At 38.5% G+C, this 26,891-nt stretch overlaps 1 protein-coding gene across 1 annotated transcript in view; it reads right to left on the reverse strand.

The window, feature by feature from the left end:
* LOC111332237 (fibroblast growth factor receptor 2) overlaps window positions 1-25,851 on the reverse strand; it is a 37,283-nt gene extending 11,432 nt beyond the window's left edge. The window contains exons 1-4 of the mRNA XM_022937535.2: window positions 25,708-25,851; window positions 23,137-23,514; window positions 20,596-20,865; window positions 137-388 (exon numbers count right to left, since the gene is read on the reverse strand). Coding sequence (XP_022793270.1) covers window positions 137-388; window positions 20,596-20,865; window positions 23,137-23,514; window positions 25,708-25,765 — 958 coding nt within the window. The 5' untranslated portion in view covers window positions 25,766-25,851. The remainder of the gene's footprint in view (window positions 1-136; window positions 389-20,595; window positions 20,866-23,136; window positions 23,515-25,707) is intronic.
* Window positions 25,852-26,891: the final 1,040 nt, after the last annotated feature.

Below are 26,891 nucleotides of genomic sequence, written 5' to 3' on the forward strand. Positions count from 1 at the left end.
ACGTTTTCATTCTGCTGGTCTACAAGGTACAGTGTAATTTTGATGTAACTTCATTAATTAGGTTACCTTTATTATTGTTACAGGTAGTCACCAAAACAAATTGAAATTTACCAAACACGAAAAACACAGTACTTACAGAACACATTGATAGCCTCGGTCTTAGAGTCCTTTCCACATCTATTACTTGCTTCACATATGTACTTTCCCGCATCATTTCTGCTAATGCTGGTGAAATTTAATAATTTCCCAGCATGGTGCTCATCATTGCTAACTTTGATCCAAGAAACACTTGGCACAGGAACCCCAGATGCCTCACAATTCAGGTGATATGGGTAACCTTCAATTGCAGTATTTGGAGAGATAACTGCACTGTCCACAGACGGAGAATCTATAATTAAATTCACGATTGATTTTAATAAGAAAATTTTGGGATTAGACATCAAATATCCACAGATTGCAAACCTTGCCACTTTAATTTTAAATTTATTTTAAACTAAGACTTTCATCTCCTTTTATAGGAAATGAGCATATAAAGAAAATTATCTTATTCTGGTAGGGTGTGGGTTGTGCTTGCGTGGTACCACTTGGCGTTTTGCCTTTTCAATTCCAGCTTTGCACTCACATTTTTTTAATTTTTTGGGCACGGCTGGTTAGAGTCTGTGGGAAGTAGGATTCTAGTTTGTCTAGACATCAACCCCTGTGCGGTTATACTTCCCATAGACTACTTTGGTGTGTCTCGATGGTCCAGCAGGGCTAACCACGGATCTTTGTTGTCTTGAGAGCTTTTTTGAACTTGACATTCTTTACAGCGGACTCTGCCTTTCCGTGACATTTGTGATGGTGTTAGGAAGAAAATAAGTGAGTGAACTCCCAATCAATTGAAAACTGATCGCGGCATTCACTGCTTGATAACTGAGGAGCCTTGTCCATAGCTAGTGTGCCTGGAATGCCGTGTCTGCTGAATTTTTCATTGAAGAATCCAATCACGAAACTGGAAGTGTTTCTTCTAATCTTTTTTACTTCCATGAAATTCAGAAGAGAAGTCAATGAGCACGAAGTAGAGGTCGATGTATTCTTTGCCATGAGGTCTGAACTGGTCAGCAGTGACGTTGACTTTACGGGCGGTCAGGAAGTTAATGGCTGTGCCTTGGAAGCTTCTGATCTTTCTACCTTGAAATTCGTCGCAAACTGAACAATATTTGATCTGGTCACGCACTTCCACATTTATGCCAGGCCAGAATGCAGTGTCTCTAGCCTTACGCAGGCAAGTCTCTACTCCCAAATGGCTGGAATGAATTCTAGATTTCACTTCAGGCCTCAGTAACTGGGAGGTGACTGCTCGCGAGCCTTTGAAAAGAACATCATTGTGCAATGATAGCTTGTCACGGTAAGACAAACGGTACCGGATTTGATCTCAGTTCTTCACTAATATTACAATCATATGTGTATCCTTTCTTGTCGCCTATAATACGAGCTTATTTTGTTCCTGAACCAGAAAGGGAAAAAAGATGAAATTTATGTTTCTCTAATCATGTGCAAATAAAAAAAATCGGCAGCAGCCATGAGTTCTCTTTGATAAAGAAGAGTGATTGTAAAGAACAGTTAGAATTCCCCAAATTCACCACTAATACCATGCATGAAAAAATTTCAGCATGCTCATTGGCTGAGAACACTTTAATTAATCCCATACAGCGCAGAAAGTTACGATTGAGCGCAAAAAGTTGAAATTGGATAGAATGACAGGAAAGTCGCGAAAGTACATAAAATCAAAATGCCAGACAGGCAGGGATAAAATGACAACGTTTTAAAAAACAGAGCTTGAAGGGAAATGCCAGAAGCAAAATAAAAACAACAAACACAAGAAATGGGTAAAAGACGGGTAGCCTTCGGCTTTCAGAAGCAGCTAAAACAAAAGTATTGAAACGCACTTACGGGAGACCTGGAACAAAATTCTCGAGAGGTTTTAGGTAATAGTCCATACAAAAGACTGTGCCTAGGGTGATAGAACTCGTGTACTCATCACTGCCCTAAAGAGTGGGAAGCTTCGACTATTCGTAACAAAAAGTTTAAATTCTCCATGCTCGCAAGTTATGTACTCGGTCACTATATTGAGGACTTTCTGGATGTACGGAAAATAAGGTGGCGTCCAATTAGGGAGAGAAGAGATCTCAAACTTATGAAATCATGCTTTAAAGCTTTGCATGATACTGTTTAGAAAAAAATTTGACGAAAAAATTGCAATAAACTTTTACTAAAACCGATACGCCGGATACATTTTAAAAAAGGCTAACAAAGCTTGTTTACGACGTTTCGACGTTAACACAACGCTATTATCAAGTCAAAAAGAAGGATAAGTATAAGAGGCTTATATACTAAAATAACAACAGGAACTGATTAAAACGTTTAAAACAATAAATAACTAACAAAAACTAAACAAAACGTTTTCCACATATGGAATCCACTTGCACATTCAACTTCGGTTTGAGTTTCTTAATAAAAAGCATTTCAAATACCAAGTAATCAAACCTAGTTTGACATTTTCTCAAAATCTTAAAAGATTAAATGTCAAGCGCTGCTAAGAACTACTTTGGTTTTTTCAGTGGTCAAGCTTGAACTACACCGGCATGTTATAAAGCCTAGGAGGTCACAATCTCTGAACAAAGGTATTTCGCGGCCTCCGTTCTTCGAACAAGTGAAAATAGATTGGAAGAAGAGAAAAGTATCATAGCTCAAAGCATATCAACGTAGCCTGCTTGATTGGTTGTTGCCTAGCTGTACTTTTGTCCTGCGGCTGCGTAGTACATGATAAAATTAATGCAGGTTGTTTACAAGGAATTGACATGTGATGGCGTAAAGTCCAAGGTAGCTATGAGCGAATTTTATTGGTAGAAAACGTTTAAGCAAGTAAGAATTGCGTGGAAAATTACTAACATTAGCATTATGTTCCTTTTGAGTTTTATGTTCAGTGAGATAGGATTATTTCATAAAATTTACGTTGTTTACTGGAAAATGGCATGTCATCTGAGAAAGTACAGTCCATAATAGCGAGTAAAAAGTAAACACGTAATCATAGCGGTAAGGTACTGTTTAAACACAATATTAAATTCATGAAGAACTTTTAGAAGCAAAGAAATGGATATTTAAAATGGCAGTCAACGCAGAAAGGAAATAATACTTGGTGGTCTTCAACCTTTGCAAAAAGAGCAAAAAAGATAGGGGAAAAACAAGATTATCAATCAAATATGACTTATGTGAATGCTTTACGCAAGTTTTACCCGAGTCAACAAAACTAGCCCTTCCAAAACAAAAAGCTCTAGTGATAAATCGTCGTGTTAGGCCTTTAGCTGACGGTGTGTGCGTTGTAAGTGAAGGAGCGGCACACAAAACGCGTTTCAACTTGTGAATGGTAGAAAAACTCCCTGAAGACCTTTCCAATCCCGACAGATCATAGCGAAAAAGTCCTCACAAAAGACATGAACCATAACACTGAGTAGATGAGCTCACAATTCTTGTTAATGTAATTCTTGGTGTGTGTAAAAGTTGGGTTGATTCCATCCCAACGTACTGTGGAACCCTAATTTCCTGACATGATTTGAATCAGGTACAGCATTCTGATTGGTGGGACCGCCTCCCGGTTAAAACGCCGGACTGTTGTGCGGGAGGTCGAGGGTTCGAGCCCCGGCCGGACCAACACTAAAGGTCTTGAAATAACTGGGGAAAATGTGCTACTTTACATAATATCAAGAAATGGATAGACATTCTAGTCTTCTCGGACAAGGACGAATAAACGGTAGGTCTCGTCTCCTGCATCTATTAATTGGTTAATTTGGTTGGGCAGGGGATGTTAAAGAACCCACTCATGAGATTACTGTGATGTGGTCTGGCCTGTTTACTGGGAATTGGGGGGAGGGGTATCTTCAAATAAGTTTACTTTGATTGATATTGTAAACTGCTTGATGCAGTCCGGCTAAAGTCCCCCGAAAGTGTTGTGATGCGCTTTTGAATATTTTGTAGAAAAGGCGCAATAGAAGTAATAAATATTATCATTAGCATAATTATACATTATATCAAGCATACATACACTAATGCTGTAATCTGATTGGTACGTGATACATACCCTAATGCAGCGATCTGATTGGTTTGTGATACTGAGAAATGCGGCAATCTGATTGGCGCTCCCTAAGGTGACACAGAGCTATTTAAAAAATAGTAATAATAACTCAGTAGTATTGTCTATATGAAAACTATGACGTAACACTTAAGGTCAGCCTACGTCAGAATAGCCTAAGGCTCTGTAAAAAGACTAGGAAGGAAAGAGGACAGAAAACCCGTTGAGAATATTTGACGTTTATTTAGATTTCCCAGGTGATTCTAACTTGAAATTATCCAGTGGAAACTATTTCCGAGCTGATCGAACCACAAAATCGCTCAGTTTGTCGACTCTTAAGCGAGTCGACGCCGCGTACTGTCTCAAATAGAATGAATACCCGGCGGTCAGAAATACCTATCGAATTTAGTAAGAAACCTCTTTATTTAACTTGATCAATTAATTAGTAAAGTTGTACTTCTGTTCAGTGAAACAGGGCCTTTGGGGGCATTGCCGCGAACGTTCACCCCACTACCGTAGAATTTCTCTAATTATCAACAACCGAGCGATATCATGTAGTATCGCATCACTGAATACAATCTCGCATTCTTATTGGTTAACGAGGCGAGGTATTTAGCGTGGAATTGCGAGTTCAAAACGAGGCTAATCGAGGCTTTATCCTTTTTAGACATCAAAGTTTCCAATGAAGGTAACGGTTTATGCACTAGTGTGTATTACAAACCTACAGACTCGCATAATTACTTGTTATATTCGTCTTCGCATCCATCTCACGTTAAGAATTCCATTCCTTTTTCTCAGTTTCTAAGACTTCGTCGCTTATGTAGTGATGACTCTGATTTCCACCACAAATCAGACTCAATGTGCCAGTTTTTCGATGAACGTGGTTACCCTGTTTCTGTCGTTCAATCGGGTTACCACCGCGTCCAACTTACTGATCGACATTCAGCTCTACAAACGTCGCATAAGGATGTCGCTCGAATCGCGAAGCGATGAGTGCGATATCGGTTTTCGCGTGCAATTTAACGCGGAATTCCCTCTTCAGATAATAAATTTTCCTATCGTATGTACCAGCTCGGATAATTTGTTCTCTAAAATACCAAATCAATTTTTTGTAATTTATTAAAAACTTCTGAGCAACCATTTGATATTCTTAAGAAGCTTCAAAGAACTCATCGATTTTTCGAGGTTTTGTGGTTTTGGATAACTACAAAGCCTTTTTTATATCTCTGTGTGCACGGTGCCAGCCAATGATTAAAATCTCAGCACGCAAATATGCTGTATTTTAACTTTTTGAATTTTTTTTTCCATTCCTCTTACTGTTTGAAAATTCATAAATGGCATCGCCTTTTCATCCTTGTAAAGAGGTTTTACACATGTATAGACTTAAAACCTTATTCATGAAGTCATAATTTCAATGGATTTAAAACTTTATTCTGCACAGGACCCCTTGACTGGAACATACTACAATATATATTTTTGTCTTTCTCATAAATTTCACCATATGTTTTTAATCAAAGGCTCTGTGAGCCAACTCGTGAATTGGATAAGCCAATGTAATGGGTGTTTGATTTCTATACTAGGGTATGAATCATTAGACTGGTAAATGAGCATTATGAGGAATATGATGTGAAACTAAATTAGGCCTCAAAGACAGAAAATATGGCCTGATTAGGATTTAGTGCAAGACAATCACTGTTCTAGAATTTACAGTAAAGGTTTGTGGAATGAAAGTTCAAAAGGGTGCTGTTTCGTTTATCATAAAACTATTGTTCCAATATTGAGCTCAGTATTTACTTGCGATGCAAGTATAGGGATAGGCATGTAAAAGCTTATGCGCTGGATGAAACGCACGGACATAAGGATAAGAATATATGCATATGATTATCAAAACGTTGCCTTCTTTTTATGCTTATACTGTCTAGTTAAGACTTGGTTGGCATAAGCGCAAGGATTAACATAAGCGAAAGACTTTCAGGCAATCAGCAAGCACTGTACTGCTTATACCAACCATGTCCCTTATTTAACATAACATCGACTGAGCGATTGTGCTGATGTTTATGTTGCAGCTGTGCCCATGCACCTGCGCATTAGCTTGTTATGTTTATGCCTATGCTTGCGTTGCAACTGAGTACCGCGCTTGAAGCCTGTCTCGCACTTCTGAAATAATTATTAGCACGAGAATGAAAAAAAGCACAAGGATATTCACGCTACTCTAAAGTTTATGTTTTTCGGAATTCTTATAGTAAGTCAGTGGACACTCAAAATAAGGATTTTTTTCCTTATTTTGAGAGTCAATTCCTTGAAATGTAAGGATCAATATTTCTGCTTTTAAGAATTTATACTCTCCAATGAAATTTCCTCAGTTTAAGAATACCACCATTAAAAATAAGATTGACACTCCTTGTTTTAAGAATTATGACTTTGAATTCTCATTTTAAGGGTATTTCCACTATTGAATAAATATCTCAGATCCTTGCTTTTAGCAAGTATTCATTCTATGTAGAGAGGTTCTTCTTCCGACTAGATTTATGATAAATGCTTGCCAAAATCTCAGAAACATCTATAGAATTGTACTTGTGCAATTCCCAAGGAGATATAACTATAAATATACATTAAAAAACTTTTTTACATTAATTTTTCTTTCAACACACTCAATATCTGTGATTCATGAAACAAGACTACAGTTTTGAGTGTTCCTAGTTTACCCTAAATATAAAGCATTGAGAATATCCTTGTTGCATGTAATTCACGAAAATTTTTAATTTCAAATGAAAACCAAAGTGGTTGTCAAAATAAATCATAAATTTATAACTTCCAGAAGAATAAACATGGAATGTAAACTGCTACCATTTGTAATTTTTACTTACAATCGTGATTATTATACGAAAAGTTAATGAACCAGAGTAAAGAATCTCAAACTAAATATAAACCACTAGTTTACAGAATTATAGTCATACACCTGAGCAAGGATATTCATCCTTGTAAAGGGATTGTTATTGTTGTTTACATGGCTAAAGAGTACGATTACTAGTTTTAAAACTGCCGTGAATTGTATTGTTTTCCACGAGCTTCCGGAAACGAAATCGTAAATACTCCGTGTCCGGCAGTAAAATATTTCCCGAATATTAAGTCTTTCTACTTAGCATATTCGAGATATAACAGGTGACAGTTGACAATTACTCGAGTTTCACGCACAACGCGATGAGCTTATGTTTCTGTTTCACTCTACATGTATTTGTATTAACACTTGCATTTCCTTTTTTAATGTATTTATCTATTTTCAGTGAAGTACGCAGCCTGGGAGGGTGATTTGCGAGCGCCAGAGTCTGGGTGTATGCCCCCCTGAAAATTTCGAAGAATCATGTTTTACGTATGATGCACGATCCTCGCAGTAGATAGCGCTATTTATGCAATAGCGAAAATCAGACCTGAAAAAAATCAGGCCTGTACGGGATTCGAACCACGGACCTGTGCGATACTAGTGCAGCGCTCTACCAATTGAGCTAACAAGCCAACTGGGAGCAGGCCGTTAAGTTGATTCGTAATAAACCCGTGAAAGTGATAAATGAGATACAATGAATATATGAAGTTCATATATTTTGAACTGCGGTATTAGATACGTATGATGCACGATCCGCAGTTCAAAATATATGAACTTCATATATTTCATTGTATCTGATTTATCACTTTCACGGGTTTAGTGCGAATCAACTTAACGGCCTGCTCCCAGTTCGCTTGTTAGCTCAATTGGTAGAGCGCTGCACCAGTATCGTAGAGGTCAGTGGTTCGAATCCCGTACAGGCCTGATTTTTTTCAGGTCTGATTTTCGCTATTGCTTAAATAGCGCTATCTACTGCGAGGATCGTGCATCATACGTATCTAATACCGCAGTTCAAAATATATGAACTTCATATATTTCATTGTATCTAATAAGGATCGACTAGAATATGTCTCACTCCCTGGTTTCTCGAAGGAATTTCGGAATCGGGACAATGTCAGGGGCGGTGGGGTGGGGGCTTATATTCGAGACAATATCAAATACAAGCGATGAAAGGACATCGAGAACACCCAACCTGACATGGAACACCTCTGGCTGGAAATTCAAGGAAATAACAAGCACAGTAAACTTTTGCTGGGAAGTTTTTACCAGTCAGAAGCCATGCACAGACCTTTGGCATGGCTGGACAAGTTCGAAGATGTCATCGGTTGCATTAGTGCGCAGTAGGATGGTCTTCTCCTTCTTACAGGCGACGTAAATTTCGATCTGTTGGGCATACCGGACGCCCCAACGCGGCGATATATTTCCCTACTTGACACCCTTAATGTCAAGCAAATAATTGACAAACCTACAAGAACAACAAGAACATCACAAACCTTACTGGATCACATTATTATCAATGACCCATCCAAAATAACATCTCATGGTGTGATACCGTGCAGTATTGTGTGTGACCAAGATGGCCCCTTCACGCGTGTAAACATCCGCGTAGCTCGTTATCAGCCAAGATATAAGTACATCAGAAACCTGAAGAACTTAAATGAGACAGCTTTTTTAGAGGACTTCTCCGCACTACCATTTTCGGTAATAACATCAACTGATGACCCTGACGATCAATTAGAGACTCTAAAAACCTTGTTTAATGACTGCCTTGAAAGGCACGCACCCCTCAGAAGGTGCCGTGTGACACGTCCTCCAGCCCCGTGGATGGATAACGAAACAATACTTAACCTCCAGTCACAAAGAGACAAACTGAGGCGAGAAGCGCATCAGTCAAATTCAGAATCTTCTTGGTCTGCTTTCCGGGAAGTGCGAAATAAAATAAAAAGCGCTATACGCAAAGCTTGTAAAGCTTTCATGGAAAAGGCTTTGCTGTCCAATAAGTCTAAGGAAGTCTGGCGTATGGTTCACCGCGTACTCTACCCCTGTCGACAGTCTTTAAGGTTCAACCCAGACAAGCTTAATCTTCATTTTGCTACGACCGCAAGGAGAACGCTTGATGTTGAATCGACCAACCAAGATGAACTTTTCCAGTTCATCCGCATTCTTACGGATAAAGAGGGCGCCTTCCACCTGGAAAGTGTTACAGAAAGAGAAGTCCTGCGAACCCTTAAACAACTGCGCAGTGACTGTTCGACTGGACCCGACCAATTTCCTGCCCGGTTTGTAAAGCTGGTTGCTGGATGCTTGGCCGGCCCACTCACAACTATCATCAATAACTAAATTTCAAAGTTGTACTTCCCGCATGCCTGGAAACTCGCGCGTATCAGCCCCATTCCAAAAGTTGACATACCTGTCTCGGAAGATCACTTGCGTCCAGTGTCGATTCTTCCCGTACTTTCCAAGGTATTAAAGGAACTTGTTGCTTCCCAAATGACTGATTTCTGCACTAGAGAATCTCTCCTTAGAGACACCATCTCGAGCTTTCGTAAGGGGCATTCGACCTCTACGGTACTCTTAAGTATAAGGGACGACCTATTGAGTGCCATGAAAAGGAAATAGGTAACTCTTATGGTACTAGCAGACTTTTCGAAAGCATTTGATACCGTCTGTTTTAAAACGGCGATAACCAAGTTGCATCACCTCGGTTTTTCAAAGTATGTCTTTGAATGGCTGGCAAATTACCTATGCGGCCGGAGACATTACGTTCAAACTGATGATGGCAAATCGTCACCCGTGCTCTTCGAATTTGGAATCCCCAAGGCTCAATCCTTGGACCGATGTTGTTCAATCTCTACGTCGCGGATCTTCAAGATATTCTTCCACCTACAGTCAAAAGTTTCCGACAATACACAATTATACACTAGCTGTTCTACACCGCAGATCACATCTCAAGCGGAAAGCAGGAATGCAACCCTGCCAGGCCTCGTCGCCTGGTCAAATGATTTAAACCTGGCCCTAAATTCTAAGAAAACCAAGGCCATTCTTATCTCAACTCCACAGAGGGCTCATGTTCACTCTTTCGGAAATCTGAAGTTGGGATTAGAAATCTCCGGTAAACCACTGGAACGTATAAATGTTACAAAACTCCTGGGAGTACACACTGACTCAAATCTTAAATGGGAATTTCATATCAATTTCATTCTGTTATGCAACTCTGGGAACCTTAAGAAAAATAAGGAACTGTACTAATTTTAAACTACGGAAACATTTGGTAGAAACATTAATTCTGTCTAAAATAAGCTACTGTGACATTGTTTTTTATCCACTACCAAAGTTCCTCTCAGCTAGACTACAAAGACTCCAGTTCGCTATGGCTAGTTTCATCACTTGTAAATATATAAACAGTATATCAACCATTTTGGATCTTGGCTGGCTACCTATCCGGGAGCTAAGGGACTACTCGCTGCTAAAGACTATTTTTAAAGCACTGTATTCTGATAACTGGCCCTCCCATTTAAATTTGCAAGTCGTTAAACCCGTCAGGCATCTTCTTTCCAGTGTTCCTCCAAGGCTTTATGTTCCATTTGTACAAGGTACCTTTCAGCATTCAGCAGCCATGATTTTTAACGAATCGCCAGAAAATATAAGGAATTGCACAGATTTTAAAGAATACTGCAGGCTCTGCAAGGCTCTCTTGAAGGCGCGCGCTTTGTCGTCCTTGTAAAGATATATAAACAACCACCACCACCAACCAATATATTCTGCATATTTACTTTCATGTATAGTTTTTATTACAATTTAGTTAATGATTTTAAATTAGTTTTAATATTAAATTTTAGTATCGTAGGCCTTCACAGATGAAGAGCCACACCTTTGTATGTGGATATACTGTGAATAAACCGTTATTATCATTACTATTATTATTTATATTATCATTATTATTATTATTATTATTATTATTATTATTACTATTACTACATCATATGTTTTCTAATAGTTCCTCTTTTTTAACACTCACTCCTGCCCTAACCCTAACCCTAACCCTAACCCTTTGTGGTCCGTGGGGGAAGGAAAGGGGGTTTCAGTAGTCTCGTGTACATAAAATGGTGTAGCTCGAATCTATTGGGCGATATCCAGTCCGTACTGCACAATCTCAGCCCCCCAATGTTTATAAACATTATAAACCACAACAGGAGAGGCACGTAACACGTGCTTACAGGCATCATGACATTCCTAACAGGGTGGAAAACCGGAGAACCCGGAGTAAAACCCTCGGAGCAAGGACGAGAACCAACAACAAATTCCACCCACTTATGACGCCGGGTCAAGGAATCGAACTCGAGCCACACTGGTGGGAGGCGAGCGCTCTCACCGTTGTGCCACTCCTGCTCCCTTGCAACTTCGCAGCTGTAAAAATTAATGAAGGTGTTGGGAAAAGAATCTGAAAGGACTCAAAGGCAAGGTATGATTTGCATTCCATCGAGTGAGACTTATGTTTATAAACATTGGGGTGCTGAGACTGCGCAGTACGGACTGGATATCACCCAATAGATTCGAGTTACACCATTTTATGTACACGAGACTGCTGGAACCCCCTTTCCTTCCCCCACGGGCCTCAAAGGGTTAGGGTTAGGGGGGAGTGAGTGTTAAAAAAGAGGAAATGTTAGAAAACATATGATGTAACGAGATTTCAGAATGCAAGGAATGCGGACTAAAGCATGATTCTTCGAAAAATTAAGGGGGGGCATACCCCCCGGACTCTGGCGCTCGCAAACCACCCTCCCAGGCTGCGTATTTTTCTGACAATAGATAGATACATTAAAGAAGGAAATGCAAGTGTTGATACAAATACATGTAGTGTGAAACAAAAACATAAGCTCATCGCGTTGAGCGTGAAACTCGAGTAACTGTCAACCGTCAAGTGTTATATCTCGAATATGCTAAGTAGAATGACTTAATATTCGGGAAATATTTTACTGCCGGACACGGAGTATTTACGATTTCGCGTCCGGAAGCTCGAAGAAAGCACTACATTTCACGGCAGTTTTAAAACTGGTAATCGTACTCTTTAGCCCAGTAAACAACAATAACACCTCCTAGGATGGTATGGCTCGAATATATTGAGTGTAATGACTTAATATTCGGGAAAATATTCGACTGCCGGACACGGAGTATTTTCAATTGCCTGTCCGGAAGCTCGCGGCGAGCTTCAAATTTATGAATACCGGCATACCGGTTGCCGAGCTCACAAAAACTCACACTACCGTGGAAATAGTGAAGTTTTCAGCCATATAAAGAAGGACTTGTTATTATTAACTGAAAATTAAAAAAGAAATTGACTGCCGCATACGGAGTATTTTGAAAACACTGTCCGGCTGCTGGACATTGAGACACAGCGAACTTTAATTCATTCGCAAATGAAAAACGTATACTTTTTACTCTTTCAAGATTATCATCGGCTTCTTTTTCACCCCAACACTATTCTTAGCAACAAAGGTCGCCATTTCGTTTATTTATCACTCGCCAAAAACTATCAAATACATTCAAAAGCCTAAAATAGAAAAAACTTGAGTTTACAGGAATCCATCAACCGAGCGAGCGCCATTCATCGCATCATACCCACCACTCGCTCTCGCGCATGCGCGCAATTTACGAGTTGAAAAGTAATATATATATATACGGTTATGATTAAAACGTACCTATTATTTCAAAGATAAAAATAGTTGATGTGATGAAAATCTGTCAAATAATGAAATGATCACATGTATAATGGGTAAACCTGTTGCTGGTGGGTAATGTCTTAGATTTTTAAATTTTTATGAGAAACGTTTTGCTTTGAAACCAGAGATACAGAAGTTTTCAAAGCTGCTAGGGATGAGGGAATGAATTTTTTAGACCCTCTCATGATTCTTATTGTAAATAATACTCTGGGAAATTTTTACAACATTTTCAAATTATGGTAAAAGAATTCTCTGTTTGCAATTGATTAAAAGCAAATTAACATGCCTTAATGCTTGACATGCTTCATTCGCTCGTGTCTGGTATACTACATGTATAAGCTGTTGTTCTCTGTTGGTCTTGGTGGCCCAAAACAGTATTAATAGCAATAAACTAGAAATGTGTTGCAAACAAGGCTCCTGTAAATGTGGAAGAATAGGAAGCTGTTTACAGTACTAGGCACTTGCACTTACCACAATGTTACATTCAAACAATACTCTACATGTATAAAACTGATTACATAAAGGCTTTCATACAATAGAGCTGTACACATTTCATTTGCCCCTCATATTTCTTGGCCACAAGATTTCATTAAGATTGTTAGGAAAGCAAACAAAGAAATGAATAGAAAATGGTGAGATTAGAAAAATTATAAACTTACAATTTGATAGAAAAAAGAGTATAGACTAATTGAAGGGAACTTGAATAGTGCCAATTGAATTATCATCCTTTGCCTTTCATGTTTTTGATCGATGATTATCAGTTGTAGGGTTTGCTTATAGATTTCAGCTGGTAAAAGACTGCATCTAAAATTTAATTGCCTTATACAGGTAAGTACTAAGAAAATATGGCTGTAAGAGAAAGTACACATTATGGAAATAATAGAGTCAGACTGAGGAGGGCTTACTGTAGTTTGCGAAACGAAGCGAAACGAAACGAAATGAAAAATCTGTAGTTTGCGAAATGGAAAATTTGTAGTTTTCGAAATGAAATTTCCCGGTCAAAATTAAATTATGGCGGGGGATTATCCTGGCGATGACCTTTGCATACATTTGCGACGTAGGAGACCCTTGCGTTACATTTTCTAACAGGTCAGGCGAATCTAACTTTTGGTCCAGCCACCGAGGGTCGAGGGTCTTATGTCGAGGTCGAGGTTATTTAGTCGAGGGTATTTTGGTCCTTTTTTTCTTTTTCTTTTTCGCAGCCCTTGTTCCTAGTCGAGGGTCCCTTTCTTCTTTTTCTTGGCAATAGAAAATATGAGTCATCGCATTGCGTGAGACCGGATGTTGACGTTGTTACGAAATCAAGGCAAACTAGTCCGTTAAAATAAATTGACTTGAGTTCAATGCGATCTTGAACGTCACTTCCACTGTCCGCGTCCTGGTTCTTTGGCTGACAATGTCGACCTGTCGTGCTATATGAGCTAAGAAACGAAATGGAAAATCTGTACTTTGCGTTATAAGAATCTGTAGTTTGCCAAAGGACTTTATCGCTGCGTCTACTAAACAACGCCAGGTCAGAGTGCCCGGATAATGCGTGAAAAGTTATTAAGGGGGGGGGGGGGGGAGGGGTGGAGAGATTTCGAAATGCGGGAATTCTTCTCGTTATCATTTCTCGTATGAATTGTTTTGGCCATAGCATGGATATGTTTCAGGGTTAATTGGCGTGCATTTTTTTTTTTTCCCATTCAATTTTCCCTTTCGCGAAAGTAACGCAAGGGTCTCCTACGTGGCAAATGTATGCAAAGGTCATCGCCAGGATAATCTCCCCCCATAATTTAATTTTGATCGGGAAATTTCATTTCGAAAACTACAAATTTTCCATTTCGCAAACTACAGATTTTCCATTTCGCAAACTACAGATTTTTCATTTCGTTTCGTTTCGTTTCGCAAACTACAGTAAGCCACTGAAGAGGCTATTAATTATAAAATTTGAAGAGGTTTATTTTTGCCATTGGTTTGTGTTACTTGAAGTGATAGCTGCAGGAAAAACATAGGGAGGTTTTTACTCTTGGACTTTACATTCAAACTGGGTTAGATTAAATTTACAGAATTCATTTCTCATGTATCAAGATTTGTTCACATAGGAAGCTAATTGTAATTATAGCATAAGAGATGTTTCATTGCTGTGATTAACATCCATAATGACTTTTCAGTTAAAAGAGAATGTTTCAATGACTTTGCTCCTCTCCCTTCAATATCATTTTACTGTTTCTGGAGCACAATTAAAGGTAGCAGTTAAACAAATAACTGTCATCCAATAATTATTTGAAAATGTGAGTAACATTTGATGCTTTCGCATGCAACAAGTTGGTCCAGCACAAGATAGCCCTAAAATTGCCGGTAACAAATTATGTGGACTAATTGGGAACTTCGGCACTTGTTAAACGTGGCATGTCTTGGCTCGTGATGATGATGATTACAGTTGGCTGAGGTAATTGAAATGTCAGTCCTTATACAGGATAATATGTGCATACCTTGACAGTCATACCCTAAGATCACTGAAAAAATGTATCTGTGCTTGGCAGAACTACTGTAAGCAAAGTGGCGCCCAATGACAAAAATTACTGACTTCGTGAAAGCATGATTATAAGTTGTATAGCGGTAATCGACCCTAAATTTGCTAAGATGCCTGGGGTTAGGTGATTGTAATGGTATCTTTCAGTTTTCAAACTTTCAACTTTGTATTGATTGTAACTGTTTACCATACTTATTTCGCTGTACCTTAGGTCCTTAAGAGAAGCCGTCAGAATATTTCGAGAATCGAAAATCAGTGACGAAAACTCGAATTTTTTTTTTATTTTACCAAAACATCCCTTTCTGTGAACTAGCTTTGAAAAAAAATATTTTAAAGTTTCAACGATGTTTTTTTCCGGCTGAAATTTAAAAAAGTTTGAAAATTCGCCAAAATAGCCGTTTTCGCCTTGCCTGAACGGTCAAATCAACACGCAACTTTAGAAAGATGTTGGTAGCGCTAAACAAGTCCATTCACCATCAAACTTTGCACAAAAATTGCAATAAAACTGCACAATAAAAGCACATAAAAAGTTTCCCGTAATACTCTTTGGTATGGGTTTTATCGCCCTTTTTATAAAGGTGTATTTTGCACGTCTTTTTGGGAGACAAAATGAAGGCTAACTTTGACCGGTTTAAACGACACCTGGTACCTAAAATTTCGACATTAAAACCATATCAGACGAGAGCTCATTTATCAAACTATACACCTGGAGATTTTGGCCGTTGAAAATTAAGTCTCGTCTTGGCAGTTAAATAAAACGTGATGCCACCCAAACGCCACGTAAGCGTGCAGAATTCGATGTTCATTTCAAGCTAATTATAGAGTCGGTTTGTCGAAAATACACAGAAAAAATTCAATGACCATTAAACGGCGTCAGCATCGTTATGTTTCTTCTGTGAAGCTGTGAATGTAAAGCAAAGTAGTTTTTAATCTTTCTTGATTACGTTTTAAGTGCCAGCGTGTCTCTTAACACATGTTAATACGGCTGATGGAAATTACAAACTTCAGAACATTTCGAAAACAATCATAGTGTTGGCTAAAACTTCGCTACTTACACTTAATTTAATGATGTGTTGACTTGCTTCTTATCAAATATATATATATAGGAGCAGAAATGTAATGGTCAAGAGGTCAACTCCAATGTACCTTTGTTGGTTTATTAGCTCGACGTTTCGACCGTCTCGGTCTTCCTCAGGAGCATACTAATTACATGAACAGTATTCAAATTTAAAATTCGTGTCAACAGTAAACATGTCATGACGTAATAATATAAAAATAGAATAGATAACAGCGAAACGTGTCATGGTGTCTAAAATAGATAAATGAAAGTAGTTATAATTCATGTGGTAAGCTTATTGATAGTAGGATTGAGTCTTAATATCCAATAATTTTCTCTTGCTTTTCTGATTTCTTGATTTTGACTTCTAACTTTTTCAATAACCGTAAGTTTAAGATGGTCGACTCCACAGTTCTTAAAATGTCTGACAGAGGGTATGTTTTTATGTCCACCCTTGATGTCGCTACGGTGTTGATTGCCACGGTGGTGAATTGGGTGACCTATCTCGCCTACGTACTGATCGTTACATTTGTTGCATTCTATCAGGTATATCACATTGCTAGTCTTGCATGACGTGTGTTGTCGCAGTGTTATCGTTTCTCCTGTAGTGCTGCTTTTGACTGACCTTGTAAATTGCCCGTATGTGTTGCAGCAGTTGCATCTTATGTCAGCCCTACAGGCCAGAATCCGGGACTAGTGGATTGCAATGGTTTCTGCTTTTTATGTTTATGAGAGAAATGAATTTTGAGATTTTTGTTAGTTTTGAATGATCGACCACAGATTGTACAGGTAGTGTCAGATAGAACTTGAATGTGTGGATTGCTTATATCGTGTGGGGATTCATCAGTGGAGGGGGTTGTGTCAGCGGCTATCGGCGATCGCAATCTTTTGTGGGTAAGCGTTTGTGTTAAATTACGCCCTTTTCGATAGGCAACGAGAGGTGTTTCTTTGAATATGGCCTGTGTGTTGGACGATGTCAAGAGTATTTAATGGTGCTCCTTGAGGATTTTGTGGTGAATTGGGTGAATTGGGTGACCTGTCTCGCCGCGAGACAGGTCACCCAATTCACCACCGTTGCAATCAACACCGTAGCGACATCAAGGGTGGACATAAAAACATACCCTCTGTCAGACATTTTAAGAACTGTGGAGTCGACCATCTTAAACTTACGGTTATTGAAAAAGTTAGAAGTCAAAATCAAGAAATCAGAAAAGCAAGAGAAAATTATTGGATATTAAGACTCAACCCTACTATCAATAAGCTTACCACATGAGTTATAACTACTTTAATTTATCTATTTTAGACACCATGACACGTTTCGCTGTTATCTATTCTATTTTTATATTATTACGTCCTGACATGTTTACTGTTGACACGAATTTTAAATTTGAATATTGTTCATGTAATTAGTATGCTCCTGAGGAAGACCGAGACGGTCGAAACGTCGAGCTAATAAACCAACAAAGGTACATTGGAATTGACCTCTTGACCATTACATTTCTGCTCTTATTTACGTTATTTCAAGAGCCCACGATCGCTTCAGTGATCCTTCAGGCAGCGCGTTTGAGACTGATAGACTGATCAGCATTGTTTGTGGGACCCCTTACAAGCTTCTACTTATATATATATATATATATATATATATATATATAAGTAGAAGTTATATATATATCAATATATCGAGTTATATATATATATATATATATATATAAATATTATGAGAGGAAAAAAGGACGTAACTACATTTCCCGACAAGCCTGTTTCGTGAATCGCTTCACTCTTCAGGGGTTTAATGAAAGAATATTCATGTGACTATCGTTTATATACTAGGAAGATTTGCATAATGCGCGGTAAACTTAAAAACTTTAAAGTTCAGTTGTTGCGTAGCAACGCTTTGTTTCTGTGTCGGCATGAAGATACGAGTTCGTTACGCTTATTTAGTGATGAGAGGTCGGGTCGGTAAATTATCAGGAATTTTTCTTTTAGGCAGAGGTTGCATCTTTTATTGGAGCTGTTGTAGGGAGAGTTAGATGATAAGATGCGCCATGAGATAGAATAGTCAATGTTGTCGTTCTTGAGTGTCCAGATGTGTTTGCTAAGTTCGGTAGAGTTTTTGTGCTTGGTGTGGCGGAAATGAACACCGATTACGAGCAGCTATGCAGCTTAGACATGTTAGGTCTTCAGGACAGCGCAGTATACGATAATTTTAAGGAGCAATTTAGACGTAGTGATGAAAATTGAACATAACATTGTTAAGAATCCTAACTGGCCGGAGGCAAACCAGTTGGCTATTTACAAGCATGACCGAGGATTTGAACTCGGAGCTTCCGTGAAACAAATTGAGGTAATGGTCAGGGCGGGTCACTTTGCAGTTACGAGTACATCGTCCCTCGGCTCCAGACCCTGATACTTCCCCTTTACCCCCCGCTCGACTAGTCCCCAAATTCCCTTCAATATGTTCTTCGACAGCCAGTGCTGTAGGGGGCTGGAAAATGAGTCATTTAACTGGAGGTCCGCTGTTAGGCTTGGCTAAATCTGTATATCGGCGATAAAAGTAATGAGAGAAAGACGTCGTTCCAAAACGGTGGGGCTTAACTTTCTGACATTATTTTAAAAAGGGAAATTAATAATTAATGGGAACATCCACTTCGTGTAATTTGATTGTGTTGCTCAGATACCAGAGCTATTGAGAAATTACGTGGCTTATTTTCAAAAAGATGTTCATGCAAGAATAGACATGAATTCATGTGAAAGTGTGGTGTGATCGTCTGGGTGAGTGTAGTCCTGAGAGAGACTATTGTCGGTGGTGGCGACTGACGTTTTGACAACCTGTGCGGAAGTCAAACCATTTACTACCGACATGTATTCATTTTTCAGTTTCACGGAATTTTTAGTACACGTAAATCTACATTTTGGGGAGTGATAGATTCGCGTAAAGGAGCATCATTAATTATACCAACTGCTATATTTTGTAATCTTTTAAGGTGGCTCGTACCGGTTTTCATCTTTATGATGGTTTGTAACTTTGAAAGAATACAACAGAAAGACTGACCAAGGCCAGTTGAACAATTTTACGGGGTTCAATTATATAATCATTGGTTATCCAAAGATAAGTGTCATTTCGTCACTAGCAGTTTCCATGGCAACGCTTTCATAGGCGTATTCAGACACATTTTTTAGCTTCTGGCTTAAATAATTCGAAAACTAACCCAGTGACCCTCTGATTTTTATCAGTGATTGCTTTTGGCACTTGAAAAGGAAAATGCACAAAGATTTTCAAAAAATTCTACGGAGCGGAATTTCAGAAAATCTACATAAAGGGCAATTTTCACACATCGCAAATTTCTTTCCGTAAAATTTTCTAGTTTTTTTTTTTGGATGATACCTTTCGACGTTATTATCATGTTAAAATAATAAAAAGAAGGGGTCACCGGACTCGTTTTCATGCAATAGCTTTCGTGAGTTCAGAAATTTCCACGCACGTTCTCGCGCATTTAAAAATCTGGATTCTATAAGATTGACATTTGCTCATGATCTGTTTTAGCTACCGCTGACAATTGTGTGTGCTCGCGCGAGCACCTACGGTCTGATGTTTACAGACGTTTACTGCTAAAAAAATCATTAAACAGCCGTCAAAGACAGCCTCCCGAGCTCATCTTAAAAATCCTACACACGACTTCTGGCTATATCATATTATTTTCCTTGAAGTTTCAAAGTCCTCTTCCACCTCAGGTAGATTATCCTTCACTTGAGTTGTTCTTTTTTCGCCGTCGCAAGATTTCATATCGGTTGAATATTTCTTTTAAATGTGAAGTGAAGCAACCTTTACTTCTCCGAAAATCGTCTTCTTTATCTTAGTTTCTATCTTCTGCATTCACAGTGGCCGCTCAACACATCAAATACAAGCTCTAAGGTAAACTTCTCACATAAGTAGAAAAAAATCCTCGCGCCGCCATCTTTGTTTTGAATTTTCGTCTTTTAATCTCGCGCTTCTTTCGCACGTTTCTCTCGCGCGTGACGCAAGAGTGATCTGTTCCCCGCGCGAGGAAACTGGTACGAGCCACCTTCAGTTGTTATGAAATACGTTTTTTATTTCCTCAAAGTAAGCAACCATTAATAAGAGGTGGGTTGACAAGAGAATAGTAGATATCAATTACACCATTATTTATTAGAAAACGCTTTACCTTGATCATAATATTAGATGACTGAATAATGGTGATAACCATTCTAACAAATCAGGAATATCTTCCTTCAAGAAACTGTCACAAATGAGAACATGAGCACAATTGAGAACATGAGAGAATATGAACTTACTTCCTACAATCACCTCCAATGTCTGATTAATAGGATCCCCAACTCCACTGAAAGCTGTACAGCGGTATGTCCCATTAGAGCTTCTGCTGATATTGTGTATGACATGATACCCATCCACAGACGGTAATTCTTTACTGTCAGTGCCATTTTCCCGCACTCTTGTCCAAGTAATATTTGGTGCTGGTTTACCAGTTGCATCGCAACTCAAAGTAACCGTAGAACCCTCGCAAACATCTTGATTCTTGCTTGTAGTTACAATCTGAGGGCGTTCTTCAAAGTAATACGGTTTTGAATTAAGAGATATAGTTTATTCCTCGATTACAGCCAACTTCCTGTGTCACTTAAAAAGTCATATTTACTTCCTTGTAATACGACTGAGCAACACAGCGTTTTTTTCCACCTGATTCTATAATCATTTTAATGCAACCAATAGGATATTCATTCTCAAATGTCTGCCATACATTTTCAGACATGTTTTTAAAAACGTTTGCAAAGAAAAATAGGTCTTGTAAACGAAGTACTCTTGTAACCTTTCCCAAATTGTGCTTTAGAGCAACTTTTCCAGTTTTTTTTTTTTTAATTTACTTTTTTTGTTTATTTTTTGTAACTTACTGGGGGCACATCTCAAAAATAGGAAACATTGCGCCATTGTTATTGTTATTATTCGGGAGCACTATATTTTTTCTTACAAACTCACGAAACAGCAAAGAATACCATAACAGCAGTAGCTTTTGCCTCTATTTTCATGGCGAAAATAAAAAAAAGGTTATTATCACCCGGAGCACAACTGAACCGCTACTTTGGAAGAGGTATATTGACGACGTTAACTGTCAGTGGAACAGAACCAAAGACAAAACTGAAGAATTTGTAAGACGGGCAAGCAACAACTGTACCGCGATACAATCACTATTCACGGCTGAAATATCAGGCACCGTTCGCTGGGCACAAGGAAAGGATTCGTAAGAGGAGAAGCGCTGCGCCCCCCACGAATAAAACTCGTCACGCTTCATTTTAAATTATGTGACGATGGTTTTTCGCGCGCCAAGCTGGACTTTGCGGGAAACGTACCAAACGGGGGAAAATATATCGGTAGAGACCACTTGGCTTGTGAGAACGGAAACTAGCCACGATTTCCTGCTACACGGAGATCCACTTCGAGCGAGCTTATACGGACGTCAAGGATGAGACAGCGTTTTGGTTCCAAGCGCCATGACTTCTAGCCTCTTCAGCTTTGTAATCGAGGATGTAATCAGCGATGTAATCAACAAGGCTTGGCTGCTTAATTACTATCGAGCGCGTGGTTCTATTGTTCCCTAAATTGACAATATTTCAATAAGAACGGAAAAAGTCTCTGAAACTAATTGATTTATACTGAAATATTCATATGTCGAAAACGAAAGAGCAGGTTCAATGAACTTTAGGCTTTTAAAAATAGGAAACTTAGGTGGAATTCGCAGCTTTGATATTGAAAGTATACCCATGGTAATTACAACAGAGCAGCTTATAAATAAAATGAAAAATACACTTAAAAGTTTCTGCTTATCTAAGCAAGGTTGGTGTTAAATTTGATCGCATGAAAGGAAAATTGAAGTTACGAGTATAAACTCAGCTGTCAACTACCATGAGAACTAATTTTCCCAGAAAGATCATTAACACTTTTATTTACCTAAATTTCACCAAAACTGAACGAGAAAAATACTTATAGGCAGCTGCATAATGAAGACAAAGTAAAAACGCGGAATACATGTCCAAAAACTACTGTGGCTTTCCTATAATTTTTGAAACATCACAATAAAAGAAACTCGCTTGAATTGAGAACGCTAAAATGCCGAAAACAAGGAATAAATATACCAGAACAACCACACGGAAAATCACTACATTTTTGCGTAACAATTAAAACATACAGTGTTTCAAAAAATACCCATAAAGTAGAGGATACCAAGATGAAATTTTGGAGGGATGTGTCTTTGAATTAGACTCTCACCAGGAGATAAAAGTCTCTCAAAACCTTACATAGAATTAGGCTTGCGATCGATTATAAATGCGTCCTCGTCTGGCGGTCATCGAGATGCCGAGAGAAGCTTTCCGTTTGACTTTCCTCCGAAAAACTGAGTAACAAGGCCACTGTGAACTCGCGACTGGTTTTTTTTTTTTTTTTTTTTTTTTTTTTTTGCCAAATCCTAAAGCTTCTTTTTTTTTCGCCCATACCATGCTTTCAAAATTGATGTAGTAATCCCTTGCAGGACGACCTCTCTTCGATGACCTTATTATCGCGAGCGCGGAATGAAACCCAGAAACTACAGAACAAAGAAACGATAGACACTCAAAGAAACAAGAGTTGGGTATAAATAGCCGGTTCTCGATCAAGATTGCGAATATTTAGTCGAATAATATTACACAAACATATAGCTTTCCTTCTCTGTAATACAGAAAATGCTGAGAATACCCACTTCACCTACAATGCATCCCGGTTAAGCATGGACTTTCATAATTACCCCGAAAAGTACTTTGTAAGAAGACAATTGCTAACTTGTACCTTACCTAAAACTGTAACATTTACTTCATGGTCAGCAATAGGAGTCCCACCAAATCGTACACTGTACTCAATCTTGTACGTTCCTTCATCTTCTGTCCTGACATTTTTGATGAGTAATGTGGCTTGATCACTTCTGACAATCTCAATATGTGGGGCTCTGGGTTCAGTGTAACTAGCTATCCCAACAAGATTCAAAAAGGTTATGGAAGCAATCACATCATAATCTGAACTTGTCTGACTTAACTTTGTCCACTGAATAAGATAGAATGTCTGACTGTTAGTCTCTTCATCAGCAGTTAGATTGAACTTCCATGTGAGTGAATTGTCTTCTCCTTTTGTTACCAATGTTGGATTGGCTGGTTTTAATGTCCAGTTGAAGGACTCTGCAGTTAAGCAAAAGGAAAACTGTTAGGTAAATGACCTGTTGTTTGAGATTGATAGCGACATGGAAAATTTTAGGAAGCAGATGTAAAAATAAAAAGATGTCAGTGCTTAAGAAATGAAACCACCCATTCAGTCTCCCTCAAGACTGACAGACGTGAATGTTAGGTGCTATTCGCCTTCACTTGGGTGAATAATCGTCAATTACTCATCAAGACTGTTTTTACGTCTTCATCCCATCATCGAAGTTTTTTTCTGTAAAACAGAAGTGGCGTGACATTTTTGTTTAATTTCCTTGCAGATGGCGTATGCACGACGCCTCAGGTTAAGTGTCATGTCTCGCATTTTGAACTATTCGTTGACTACGCGCAGCCACAGCGCCTGATAATTTTTTAAATTACAGATTTGTATTTTATGGTTTTATGGGGAAGGTTTCTCTTACATAGTCAACGCATTCATTATATCTAGACATTTGTTTAAGTGACTGACTCATCCATCTGGTGGGTAGAGTTCTCCTTTCGCAATGACAGATTTCCATTTTTATTCCGGCATTATGTCCAATAACAATGTTTCACATTTTACACTAAGATTCCAACTAACATTTTTCGATGTCTGTTTTTCATTTGCATGATAGAATTTAAGAAACAGCTAGAGTGCAGCGAGCAACCATCGAGTTATGAATGCACATGAGAGGTTACTAAGCACGAAAGAAGCGCAAGAGTCGCACGAGGCGATAGCCAAGTGCGACTTTAGCTTCTAGCTTCCAGTTTTTACCGTCAACAGTCAAATAAGCGAGCCAATGTTAGCCATTAAATGTCTAAGATACCCTTAATAAAGAACTAAACGCTTGTCCTAATTGAGGTCAAGTTCTGTTGTTTATGAATAAAAGTTTTGATATCTCACAAAAATACGTTTATGTAAGTCATTTAACTCCCAGTCGCGAGTAAACCTGGTTAGCCACAGAACTGAATTTCGGTGTGGAGACACTTCGCCTGTCATAATACGTTAGTCATTTATTAATAAAGGTGTTATAAACTAACAATTTTTACAAACGCGTCATTACGAAAAATTACAGTCAAATTCGCGCGTATAGTTCGTTTTATAAACGACATTCAAAAAAATTAGCCGTCAACACTGAATTGACCGAAAATTTAAATGTCTACCCGCAAAAAGGCTTATTTTTAACTGTTAACCGTGCTACTTAACCTTATGTGACAAAGCAACGTTTACCATCATTGTTTGGCTACAACGCAGTCTTGCATAACATCAACTAGAATTAGATATTCTTGAATAAAAACCACAAAATGTTTATGTTAATTGACCTCTGGGCGCTGAGTTAAAATAAAATTGAATGTCATCCAGATGTTCCAAAGTTGAACCGAGGCATAAAGAAGAATATTGCAACCACTCGTATCTACAAGCAATCAAAGATTAGGGCTTTGTGCATTTGTTTAGAATAGCATATTTAACAAGCTGGGGTACCCGTTTGCTCGCTCTTCTCTTCTACAGTAGATGTGACTCGAGAGGCACGATAGGAACGTTTGATGTGGATGAAAACATTTTCTCGACAACAAAGTAATGGTGTTTTTAACCGCTGGACATTTTCCCAGCTTATCACAGCGAACTCCTCATTTTACAAACTTGTAGCATTTACAAATAAGCATAGTGAAAAAACATCGTCTGAGATATCTTTCACTGCACTGGATAACGTAGAACCGAAAAACCAAGATCATTTACAGTGCTGATGCATAAATTTTGTGTGTCTGGCGTGATCTTTCGTAAAAATAACTTTTGATAATCTCTGCGAAACGACGAGGAACTAGATTTATAGCTCTATGACAGTCACTAGCTCAAAAGATAGGAGATCTCTTATGAGACATAATTCTGGCCGACCTCATTTAGTTTGGATCAAAACGCAACTCGATAGTATCAGTTTCCCTGTTCGGCTGGTTTACAACCGTTCAGTAAGTATGGCGATTATCTACTTATTTGATTTTGTAAACGAGATCGATCGTACAACAATGAATATGCGATCCCATCTCACTAAAAGAGGGACTTTTTCGCTCTTCTTCTTTGTTGTCTTACAACAAAGAACGATTGAGGAATGATGCGTCTGCTCATCTTTTGCAATTTTTAGTTGACGCTTACCATAATCAAATTAATGTGTGATAAAAATCTCTTAGACAGTGACTCACCTGAATGTTGAATCACACAAAGGAATGAGATATAAAACGAAATGATAACAAATCCCATTTTAGCTCTTCTAGTTTGCTGGATGGCTAAATGTTAGATGAGTATCTGTATTTATATCACAAGTCTTCCAGTGAAAATGATTTCCTCTTCCGTGACAAGACAAAGATTACGTTATGATGATTACCCAAAATTCCCTCAGCACCTATTGAATCTTATTATCATTCAGTGTCTCATGCCGTGCTCCCCAGACTTTCGCTACCCGGCGACGACAGATGAAAGGTATTTTAAAATAAATCATCCACTGGTGATTACTTTTAAAAAAAAGTGCTTATTTCAGCTTTATTCCTTGTTGTCTAAATTGTTAAGAAAACTCAAATGTTCATGTTTACGACTACAGCCTGGAAAGTCGCGTTTAATCATAGTTAGAAGAGAAATCACGCTACTTGAATTCTAGCTGAATAATGATAATTATAATAATGGGAGAAATAACAATAATAATACCAAAATGTGAAAAAATCAAACAGAATGATCAAAGGGTATCAAGACAAATGACATTTATTACCAAAGGGAATAGAATATTTTATGCAGCTTGTGCCGCGTTTTATCATTATCCCGGATGGGTTACATCCGGGACTTACAATGACAGATACTTAAACATCGGAACATGTGATTTCGGGCTTCTTTTAGTTAAGCTTCGGTGCAGGGCAAACATTTCCCACACTATTAACCCGCCCATGATTTTCGAGGGTTCTCATAGGTGCGTTGAGTTCCTCATTCGATTAGGTTTTTATTTTCCGAATGAATAAAGGCTGATAGTTTCGAAAGAAACTGTTTGGGGCTGCGTCGGTGGGAGTAACGAAATAATCTGGATATATCAACAAAGTTGAAATGGTAAATTGGCCACCGTAATGATTACAAAAGCTGACGTTTCGAGCGTTAGCCCTTCGTCGGAGCCCTTCGTCGTCGCTCCGACGAAGGGCTAACGCTCGAAACGTCAGCTTTTGTAATCATTACGGTGGCCAATTTACCTTTTTATTTTCCGGTTTTACTGTAATTTGATTAGGTAATAAAAATAAAAGGCCACTCAACTGAGTGACCAAATTACGGCAAATAGAGGTTTTCCGTTTAATTCTCCCAGCAAACCGAACTCACCCCTAGCAATGTACAGTGTACAACACTCGGTTAT

Source organism: Stylophora pistillata, chromosome 7 (genome assembly GCF_964205215.1).
Source record: "Stylophora pistillata chromosome 7, jaStyPist1.2, whole genome shotgun sequence".
In the NCBI taxonomy this organism is placed as follows: Eukaryota; Metazoa; Cnidaria; class Anthozoa; order Scleractinia; family Pocilloporidae; genus Stylophora; species Stylophora pistillata.